The 11,637-nt window shown below is 41.5% G+C and overlaps 2 protein-coding genes across 3 annotated transcripts in view; one reads left to right on the top strand and one right to left on the bottom strand.

Moving 5' to 3' along the window:
* Window positions 1-769: 769 nt before the first annotated feature.
* mrps11 (mitochondrial ribosomal protein S11) lies at window positions 770-10,682 on the bottom strand. The gene is made up of 6 exons (XM_082528928.1): window positions 10,474-10,682; window positions 10,187-10,285; window positions 6,799-6,897; window positions 6,293-6,422; window positions 2,112-2,177; window positions 770-1,090 (listed from the first exon to the last, which is right to left on the bottom strand). The coding sequence occupies exons 1-6, from the start codon at window positions 10,560-10,562 to the stop codon at window positions 983-985; spliced, it is 591 nt and encodes a 196-aa protein (XP_082385054.1). The 5' UTR covers window positions 10,563-10,682; the 3' UTR covers window positions 770-982.
* A 454-nt stretch (window positions 10,683-11,136) lies between these two features.
* The window catches only part of mrpl46 (mitochondrial ribosomal protein L46), a gene marked incomplete at its 5' end in the record, with an annotated part of 6,843 nt that continues 6,342 nt past the window's right edge, over window positions 11,137-11,637 (top strand). Inside the window, one exon of one of the 2 annotated variants that reach the window (XM_082529937.1) lies at window positions 11,137-11,412. In XM_082529937.1, coding sequence (XP_082386063.1) covers window positions 11,137-11,412 — 276 coding nt within the window. The remainder of the gene's footprint in view (window positions 11,413-11,637) is intronic. The other variant, XM_082529938.1, reaches the window with a different exon arrangement.

Here is an 11,637-nt window from a genome sequence, read left to right on the forward strand (position 1 = left end):
TACGGTTAGATTTCTATCCAGCATTTAAGCCATCTGGAAAGCATCTGACTGGCAACGGCTCCATTTTTGCAGAATGATAATGACCTCAAACACACTGCCAGTAAACGCCATACATGCATGGAAAAAACACAGTAGAGAACTATGAGTCATGGACTGGCCTCCCAGAGCCTGGGTCTCAACGCTGTTCAAGCAATGTGGGATCGTCTTGACAGAGAAGGAAACAAAAGGCAGCCATCATCAAAGGAAAAATGTTGGCTGTCATTCAAGATGCCTGGGGAACTGTTCCTGACGGCTGTTTAAAGAAATGACAAGGTTTGCTTGGAGTTCAGGTTAGGTTGAAGAATAAAGGTCGTCATATCAAATATTGACTTTCAAGCTCATTAGAATGATAGAAACTGTTTGTGCCTTAAATCCTACATTCACATGTATACTTGCATGTTTAAAAAAAAAAATTCCATGCATTTCTTTCCCATTTTCCTATCAAAATGTAAAGAAAAGAAGAATGGAGGGGGGGAAGAGAGGAGACTTTTGTACTGATATCATGTTAAATAGATGTGTGGCTGTCTAATGTGCTGAAAGTTGAAAATATAAAAAGGCACACAAGAAGGTTAAACTTGGGCAATCTTGCATCAATCTGCAGTCCTGTAGGTTCAGCTGTGTAGCATAGTCAGGATCAAGGGTTCCTGTGGCTACTAGTTGTTCCCACGCAGAGCCGTTTCTGTGCTGTGTACAAACATCAGTCTACTAATGAACATAAAAGCGCCTGCAGTGAGAATGAAGGTTTATTCATCTGCCAACAGTAGCAGCAGAGGACTGAGAAGCCTGTTCTCTGCTCATTAATAACACCCATCTGCAATTATTTCCCCAAAACGCTTTTTGTAAGGTCAGCTCAGAGCCAGAAAAGCTACACAACAAAACTCTTTATTAGCATAATTCAACACAAAAGCTTCCTCCTGTTGCAGTGCATTCTGGCACACAAAGATCACGTCCTTCTGGCTTTCCGTGGGCGGCATCCATTGTGTGGCACGGGGGTGTTGTCAGTGATAGATACCACCTCCAGACCTCCCATTGTCAGACCTTTGATTGCAGACTGCAGAGCAGAGAAAAATGCATTCATTCATTAAGAAAGCTAATGGGAACAGATCAACATGTCTGCCGCTCCTTAAATTATCCTCATTATGACAAGTCTGGAAATAATTAGAGGACCACTTCTTCATGCTGTGACAGGTTTGCTGGTATTGACCGCCCACTTGCATATCGGCACAGAGCAGGGTCAGCGGAACAAAACTAGTTTCATTTTCATCCTGTTATCCTGCAGTAAATTTTCCTTCTTCATACAAATGGTTCCTTGATTTTTTTTTTAATCCTTCTTCAAACAGTGCAGATAGGGTAACATAATAAACAGGTAACACAAATAAAATACATTTTATTTTAAAATGAGATTAATCAAAAGGAAAAAGTCAATCTTGTGCACATTTAAGCAAAATGCACTCGTACCAATAACTTTAACATGATGTCTTTGAAGGCTGCTGTACTAAAGGCTGCTCCTCCGATTGCAAAAAACAATAGATGGGTCCTGGTGAGCTGTCAGTGTAGCATTTTTCTACTTGTGAAAATAACATCAGCAATTTCTCACCCCAATGAGAAAGACAGATGGGAGCATACTGACCAAACAATCAATGTTTTCCCAGAGTACAGCCATCAGAGAATTTGCTTCAGAGGTTAAGGATCTATGTAATGTTGTAACAGTATGTTGGTAAAATTACATATAATATTAAGAAGTTTCAGTTTAAAATGTTTGCCTGTCCAGTCGTCTGAAAATAAGCCAACTCTTTTCATTGGTTGTCTTATTGGGTTATGACTGTATGCTTGCCTTTAACAGAAATATGACAAATTTCGATACCAAATAAAAGTACGAGTACAAGTTTATCATCTACTAAGCCAAAACAATTCTTTTAATAGGCTGTTTTAATGAGGCTTCCATCCCTGTTAACTGTCTTCAGTCTGAAGACAGACCAAACAACAAGATACAAAAATAATAACACTAATTAAAAATAAATCGTAGTTTTATCTGGAATAGCTTTAAAGATTTCTTTATAGAAACTACTCACCAAACGCCCAGGACCAAGACCTTTGACCACAACACGCACAAAGCTAACTCCTTTGGCTGTAGCTTTCTGTGCAGAAGGACAGAAGAAAAATCTGAGATGAGCAGCATCCCTTTGACTCCGGTGTTCAGAAAAGTCCAATAAAGCCAACAAATGAAATCCTCTCCTGGTTCTGAGGCTAATAGATGTGATTAGTAATCTTGACTAAAAACACAGTTGAGGAGCTTTAGACACACCATTGCTCTGAGTCTATGGCTTTTTCTCTGCTTTGCCACTTCTAACATGTTCAGAATAAGCAGGTCTCCAATTAATGTCATTCACTAGAGTCTTAAGATCGACTTCAACAAACAGTAACTGCAGCTTTCATTACTTTGTGACAGTTTCGCGGCTTAGCAGCCATTACAAGAGAAAGTAACCAGAGGTATTCAACTGTTAGTTTTAGGTATGTATACAAAGAGGCTTAATTGACAAAGAGGTAAACAAGAATTATTCTTTAAGATTTCCACCCCTCAAAACCAGTAGAAAAGACTCTTCATTTTAATTAATTAATTAATTAATTTAATTAATTTTTTTTTTTCTGACTTGTATTTTCCTCCGTTTTCTATCTCTTACTCAATCATGTGGATTGAGAGAGTTTTTGTTCTTCTGGTGGCCGTGGAACTGTTACTTTTATGAAGGAACGGGACCGCGGCACATCTCCTACACGCACGGACTGTTTACTCCAGAGATCAGCTGATCGCCCTGATGCCGGCCGGCTCGCTGGCCAGGCCCGCAGAAGTACCAGCTGAAATTTGGAGGAAAACACATCGGGGATGCAGAGGTCAAGGACAGAAGAGAAGAAAAAAGGTGACGGTGAGACAGCGGAGGCTCGAAGCGAGGAGGAGGTTTAAACCGTGTCTGCCGTCTATCGTGATGGGAAATGTGCGATCGTTGGCAATTAAAATCGACGAGCTCTCAGCACTGGTACGGAGTCAGAGGGAATATCGAGAGTGTAGCCTGATGTGTTTCACCGAATCATGGCTGCACCAGGACATTCCCGATGAGAATGCTTCCGTGGAAGGCTTCCACACTGTTCGGGCGGACAGGGACAGCATCGCTAGCGGTAAGCGGAAAGGAGGTGGGCTTGCTGTTTTAGTTAACAACCGGTGGTGTAACCCTGCCAACATAACAATCAAAGAAAGGATTTGTTGCCCGGACACTGAACTGTGTGCTGTTGGACTCAGGCCGTATTATTTACCCAGGGAATTCTCTCATGTCATCTTGGTGGCTGTTTATGTTCCCCCCTCTGCTAACCCCACAGCTGCATGTGACACTATCCACTCTGCCATAGCTCGGCTACAGACTCAGCACCCGAGTGCCTTTATTGTGATCTCGGGTGACTTCAACCATGTATCACTGGACAATACACTACCAACATTCAAACAATATGTGGACTGTCCCACCAGGGGAGAGAAAACTTTAGACTTACTGTATGCTAACGTCAAGGATGCATACAGCTCCTCCTCCCTCCCCCCACTTGGTAGGTCAGATCATAACCTGATTCACCTCACCCCCCGCTATGTGCCAATTGTGAGGAGGGAACCTGTGACCACCAGGACTGTTAGGAGGTGGTCAGAGGAGGCAATAGCGGAACTACAGGGCTGTTTCGAGGTGACCGACTGGGAAACACTCTGTGAGCCTCACGCCGAGGACATCAATGGGCTTACTGAGTGTATCACAGACTACATAACTTTCTGCACCGACTCCATTGTTCCAGCTCAGACTGTTCATTGTTACCCAAATAACAAGCCGTGGGTGACTAAGGACATCAAAGCCCTCCTCAACAACAAGAAGAGGGCTTTCAGAGGGGGCAACAAAGAGGAGGTGAGGAAGATCCAGGTGTTACTAAAGGACAAGATCAGAGAGGCTAAGGACAATTACAGGAGGAAGCTGGAGTGGAAACTCCAGCAGAACAGCATGAGAGAGGTGTGGAGGGGCATGAAGACCATCACTGGATTCAGGCCAACCAACAGCAGGGGAGCTGAGGGAGGTGAGAATAGAGCCGACGAGTTGAATCTGTTTTTCAATAGATTCGACACCACAGTGTCTGCTCCCACCCCCACAACCTCACCTGTAGTCAGCCTGGAATCCAGAGCCACACCACTGTGCCAGCCTCTCTCTTCACATGTTGCCTCCTGTGAGATTCCTGACACCCCTCCCCCACCCATCACCTTCACTCAATACCAGGTTGAGATGCAAATGAGGAGACTTCACTCAGGCAAGTCTGCTGGACCAGACGGAGTGAGTCCCCTTGTCCTCAAGACCTGTGCCCCCCAGCTGTGTGGAGTCTTTCATAAACTGTTTATGCTGAGTCTGAGTCTGCAGAGGGTCCCGGTGATGTGGAAGACATCATGCCTCGTCCCTGTACCAAAGACGCCTCGTCCCAGTGGCCCCCAGGATTACAGGCCCGTGGCACTGACCTCCCACATCATGAAGACCCTGGAAAGGCTCATCCTGGACCAGCTGCGACCCATAGTAAGACCACATCTGGATCCCCTTCAGTTCGCTTATCAGCCTCGTCTCGGAACAGAGGACGCCATCATCTACCTGCTCAATCGTGTCTACACCCATCTGGACCAGCCGGCGAGCACTGTGAGGGTCATGTTTTTTGACTTTTCCAGTGCTTTCAACACCATCAGGCCGACCCTCCTGGGTGATAAGTTAGCAGCGATGCAGGTGGATGCTTCTCTGGTGTCCTGGATTGTTGATTACCTGACAGGAAGACCACAATATGTACGTCTCCCACAGTGTGTGTCTGACAAGGTGATTAGCAACACAGGGGCACCACAGGGGACTGTCCTCTCCCCCTTCCTCTTCACCCTCTACACCACAGACTTCAGCCACTGCACAGAGACCTGCCATCTTCAGAAGTTTTCTGATGACTCTGCGGTGGTTGGATGCATCAGCAGGGATGATGAGACAGAGTACCGGGCTGTGGTCGACTCCTTTGTCACGTGGTGTGAGCAGAATCATCTGCAGCTCAACGTGGCAAAGACCAAGGAACTGATCGTGGACTTCAGGAAGACCAGGAAACACTTGACCCCTGTTTCAATCCAGGGGGTCAGTGTTGACATTGTGGAGGACTATAAATACCTTGGAGTACACATTGACAATAAACTGGACTGGGCTAAAAACACCACAGCACTTTACAGGAAGGGCCAGAGTCGTCTCTATTTTTTGAGGCGACTGAGGTCCTTCAACATCTGCCAGAAAATGCTGAGGATTTTCTAGGAGTCTGTTGTGGCCAGTGTGATCCTCTATGCTGTTGCATGCTGGGGGAGCAGGCTGAGGGTCGCAGATGCCAACAGACTTAATAAACTAATCCGTAAGGCCAGCAATGTTGTGGGGATGGAGCTGGACTCCCTCAAGGTGGTGTCGGAGAGGCGGATGCTGTCCAAGATAAAGACAATGTTGGATAACACCTCCCACCCACTCCATGACATGCTGGTCAGTCACAGGAGCACGTTCAGTGAGAGACTGAGATTACCGAAAAGCACCACTGAACGACACAGGAAATCATTCCTGCCTGTGGCCATCTCCCTGTACAACGCATCCACTTAACACACTGTTTGCTGCTACAGCTACACATGTTTCTTTTCCAACTATTTATTTATAAGTGACTTATGTATGTATGTATGTATGTATGTATGTATGTATATATTGTACTATTCTTAGTTAGTGTATTGTCTGTCTTGTCTTAATGTTGGTTTAAAATGGAGCACTGTAACAAAAAATAATTTCCCCCAGGGATCAATAAAGTATTCTGATTCTGATTCTGATAATAAAAGTGTACAGCTACTTTTAATTTTCAATTGTAGCAAAAACATTTAAAAACTGATAAGAGGAAAGTATAATTTAACTCTACTGAATATGGCAGCATTATAATAAAACTTAATTTATCAACTATGCTGATTACAACAAATGAAAAAGAAAATCTGTCTGACCATAACTTTGTTAGCCTGCAGCCTTTATAAAATCCTCAGAGAAGCCAGTTTGTTTACAGCAAACATTTAATATTCATGAATTAAGTGTTGCTGCACAAAGTGGAGAAGCAGCAGATGCTGTAGTCTCTAATTTTAATTTAATTGGAACAATCTTCTGCAGGGATAATGAGGTGGCCCAGCGTTGTGTTGTATCGAACTCACCGCAGCAGCAGAGATGCCCGCAGTCTGAGCAGCGATCGGCGTCGACTTCTTGATATTTTTGAAACCTTCTGTTCCGCAGGATGTCCTCACCACGGACTGCCCTGCGCTGTCTGTCAGCTGGATGTGAGTGCTGGTAGAGAGAACAGCGAGTTACTGGGTCGCAAACTGCCGGGCATTTTTACAGTGAGGACAAATCAGCAGTCGTGAACTCTAACTAATATGTGGCTTTTAGCAATGGCCACCATGACTGTTAATAGGAAATTTAAATCACAGCAGAACATCTGATTTCACTGAATTATGATAACAGATCCAAGCAGCAATTTTCCCTCTGAAAGCAGGTTTCATGGTTACTTAATAAAATCAGAACACTACGGCAAATGGGTCTGAAATTACAAAGAGGAAAGACTAAAATAATGAAAGTGCTGACTGAATCTTGAATATTCTTTAAGAGATATTTTCTGACACTTACATTGTAAGTACAAATGTAAGAGTTTGCTTTCACTTACTTGTTGTATGTGGCTTTAATGTGAACAATTGGTAAGTCTTCAAACTTCTTCCCACCCCATCTCAGTGTGCTGTCATGTCCAGGCAGTGGAGGTAAATAGCTGTAGGATTGAAACAAAGATTAGCCATTAATGATAATACTGCAGCAGGCTGTGCTTCTATTTAATGGAGCTTAGTCTGCTGACAGTAGACAGTGAAACATGATGCTGGCAGGTGTTAAATTAAAGAGAAAACATGAATAAATGAATGAAGACAAGCATCCTTTCACATCAATGCACCACATGATAAAGGTAAGCAATACAGTCATGCTGTGGGACATGTATGAAAACCCTGTTAATTCGGGGTTTGTATTAAGATGGTGGAAGGAAAAGATTAAGTACACATCACTGAAGCTTTAGTCAGAAAGACTGCTCAAGCAGACAATGAACATTTAAATCTACATGAAAGCCATCAGTAAACAGTGGTGGAAATTGTGGTTGACAGGGCGCAGATTTGATGACTGTGGTGCACATGTGTTAGGAATAGCAATGAGAAAGGGAAAAAAATTAAGACAACTTTTTTTATGTGACTGAAAATGTCAATACAGGCCACATTAGCAAGAACAAGCAGCTGATATTTTTTAGTGCTGCAGGAAATAAAGTAGTGAATGCATTAAAAAAATAAAACAAAAACATACCACTGAACCTCCTAATAGATGCAGCTATGAAAATCCTAGGTAACATCCTTCTCAATTTATTGTGTTCATAAGATTTTCAGAAAACTTGACCTTTGACCTTGAGTTCAAGGTCATGGAGATTTGGACCTTAGCAGCTATGCCTTATGGTATCAGGTTGAAATTCCTAGGTGACTTTCTTTTTGAATGATGACATTCACAAACAACACCCCATCAGCCTCTTACAGCTGTGCCCCCTCCACCCCCCGCTATACATGGTTTGTGCCCATTCATCCATACCCCATTAGCAGTAAGTTTAGGATTTTACAAGTTCTTATTTTGATGTCAAATATTCAAACTGAAAAATGATTACATATATCCATAATATATTACTGAGTATTCAAAATAGATTGTGATATTTTACTAGTCACAATCTATTTTGTGACACTGGGATATTAAAAGCTAACTGCCAACTTTCAAGTTCATCTGATGATTTTAAAATCAACCTAGGGAACGAAGAAATAAAGGAGGTCAAAGATTTTAAGTTTTTAGGAATAATCTTAGATTCACATCTTAAATTTGACAAGCATGTAAAGAAGATTTCTAAGATGGTCAAGGCTAATCTGAATTGTTTTAAGTTAATTTTGCACTATATACCCACTTCAGCAGCTCAGATATTTATGCATTCTATATTTTCTCATTTTTCATATTGTATGACAGTTTGGACCCAAGCAGCACCATCTACAATTCAGCCTGTGGTATCCTTATATAACCAATCTTTAAAAATAATGGATAAAAAAATCTGTTCGGTGGCATCACTGTCACATTTTAAAGAAATATAATCTACTTAGTTTTAAGAGTTTTAATCGTTTGTGTTTTCTTAAATTCGTTTTTAAATGTATAAATAGGATGGCCACAGAGTGTCTCAATAGATACATCCAGAGACAAGATAGTAATCGTATTACTAGGAGTAAGGTGAACGGCAACTGCAAGATATTATATTGCAGATCTACATTCGGTCAGTCAGCTTTTTCTATAAAGGCTTGTCATCTGTGGAACACACTTCCAACCGATATCAAATTGATTACAGACATTAGATCCTTTACATTGAAGGTTAAAGGGAAATCAAAGTTGTGGTCATTTTAACTAATGATTTAAATTTTATTTTAAATTGTCTATTAATTGTAATTGTATTTATGATGTAATTTGGTTTTATGAAAATGTATGTTTTATTGTAAAATGTATCTATTTAGATTGTAAGCCCAACAAGGGACAATTGTTGAAAATTAGCAGTAGCTATAAACCTATGTGCGGTACATCAGTTTCATGTCTTGCACTTGAACTATGTTAAACTGCACTGTCCCTTTTAAATAAATAAATTCAAATTAAAGATAAAACCTGAACTGCTGACTGCTGAACAGTGAGGACATCCAGGGGGGCTTTGTTATATTATCACGATTTGATTTAACTCTCCTTTTGCTCAGATTGTCAAATTACAGACCCCGGAAAACAGTGTGACACAAAAAATAAAAAAAGGTAATCGAAACTGATTTTATATTTTATAACCAACTAACAAAATAACTTTCAGATGGCAGTTTCCATTAAGTGACAGGTGAGGAATGTCTCCCTCTCATTTTTTCCTCTTTCATTTGCCAAACCAATTTCCAACTGGCCCCATTCCATTAACACATTCACCTTACACGTGAAAGCTCCCCGGTTCAACTCCATGAGGAGACGCATGTTGTGCTTCAGGAGACCAAAAGTTTGCATAAATGGCAGGGTTGTGTCATAAAGGGCATCCAGCATAGAAATCTGTGCCAAATCAAATTTGTGGATCCATCTGCCGTAGCGACTCCTTGGGAAATAAGGGAGCAGCTGAATGTACCATTTGCTAAGCAAACTTCCATTTGTTTACTTCATTTTGGAAGTACTTTAGCAAGGATACCCAGCTGAATTTGGGAGAGCCTAAAAGCCTCAGCAGCATAGGGGGAAAGGAGTAAGTGTGACCACTGTGCTATTTGCTACCAGTTACATTTAAAAATGTTTTATGTATATAGCGAGACCAAGAGTGCATTCCATCAATTCAATTGGAGACCCAGAGGCCATAGCACAATGCAGTACAGACACAATGAGCTGACCGTGGTAGAAGAACAGATGTATATGTGTGTGCAGTGTATAGATAGATAGATAGATAGATAGATAGATAGATAGATACTCTCATACATACATACATACAAATGGGTTCAATACCAAAAATTTCAGAAAATAATATTGTGGTCAGTTATTTAATGTATTGATCCTCGTGGGGAAATTCCTCTGTGCATTTAACCCATTCACTCTGTGAAGCAGTGGGCAGCCATTGGGCGCCCGTGGAGCAGTGTGTAGGACCGGTACCTTGCTCAGGGGTACCCCTGAGGGCTACCTGGATGGGCCACCTGGAGACAGAGTTACTGCAAATCAGTATATAAGCTTCTTTCCATCCTAATGGAACCAGTTTCTTCCAGGATGTCAAAATGCCCCATCCACAATATATTTTGCAGTCAACCCAGACGCCTGTGAACTTTTCGGGCGTTCTTCGTTGCTCTCAAATAAACTAATTGTGCAATATCTTTCTGGAAAATGATGGTGCATCCCTCCAGAAGAGTTCAAGAACCGCGTTGGGGCGGTTTGAGCTGTACATTTTGGCACACCTTGCTTTATGTTGTTTCATTTCATTTGCATGTACATTTGTGCCTGACCTGAAGTCCTTCGCAGTCTCTGCGCTGGAGGATGCTTCTTTCTCCTGATGCCTGATAGCACTGCTGCATATTGTCCGCTGCAACGCTCTGCTTCCACATCTGTACACACGCAATTTAATTAGCAACAACTTTATGAACCTGTCATATTAAACATAATCTTCTGTTGATATTGTAATCATAATTATAAAGGTGTCATCTAAAATACTATTTGTTATCCAAATGCTACAGCCTAGAACTAGCCGCCAGCTAACATAAATGCTAAGAAAACATAGCCATAAAGCACTTACAGAGAGGCCGTATTTCCGTTCAGAGGGGCAGACAGCTGTCGACATACGGTACTCAGTGAGCTAAACAATATACAGCTAAATTTATTCATGTTCCACACACTTATACACAATCTTGCAGCCAGACGTTAAATAATTTTACACACAACAAACGTGACATTGAGGAAGCGATCCAGACCAGACCAGACCAGTAATACCCCCGGAGGTGTGCGGGGGTGGCGTCACGTTCAAAAAATAATATATGTAGAAGCTTCACTTATACATTGCTTATAATCCGTTTTCATTTAATTAAAATATAATGATAATATTTAGTATGGGTGTATAAGTGGCGTATTATTGTTTTTTAAATATATTAATTTCATTTCACACCCACGGTTATGGTTAAATAGATTGTCCGTTTTCCCGCATAGAATTGTGGGTCGAGAACGGAAATGGTGCTTTCAAGTACTTAAAAACCCCCTCGACATTATGCCATTTTGTGTTTAATAAAAACGTATCTTCGTCAACCAAACATTGTAGCGTTTTACTTAAAACACAATAAATAATATAATTACTCTATAAACTACTATTCTCAGAGAAATTATGTAAAGAATCCTACTTCCATTTTGTTTTATTTAGCATTTTCTAATGTTAGGATTTATTTTATTTTTTTTGCTTGTACATTGAATGCAACAGAAAAAGATGGCTGCGCCCTGTGGAAGAATGGCAAGTCGGCCTCTCCTGCAGTTTCTGTCTCGTTTCAGCAGATCTCCCGTCGGAAACACGGGCTTCCGTCAGTTTTCCAGCGCTACTGTTTGCCGTGCGGCTTTTCAGATCAATGAAGCGGCGGAAAGAGCGAATTCTCCGTGGACTCTGATGGCAGCGGTGTGTCTGCAAAGGCTGCCGGTCATCTCAGCGGACTGCAGTCCTATCGAGCAACAGTTCAAACAGATGCTTCACCAGGTGAGTCTCCGTATCATGGAAGGGCTGAAGACTATGAGTGAAAAGAATAAACTGTTTTTGTTTTGTTTTTCTTAGCGTTCACAAAGTACATGCGGTCATTTGAAAAGAAAACACACATGTTGGTTCTAGGCAGAAATATATGACGCTTGGGGGATGTTACAATTTATATTTCACAGCTATCACTATATCAAGGCTAACAGTTAGAATATAGAGTCCAGTGATTTT

This window comes from Aulonocara stuartgranti, assembly GCF_965226115.1.
Source record: "Aulonocara stuartgranti genome assembly, chromosome: 1".
NCBI lineage: Eukaryota > Metazoa > Chordata > Actinopteri > Cichliformes > Cichlidae > Aulonocara > Aulonocara stuartgranti.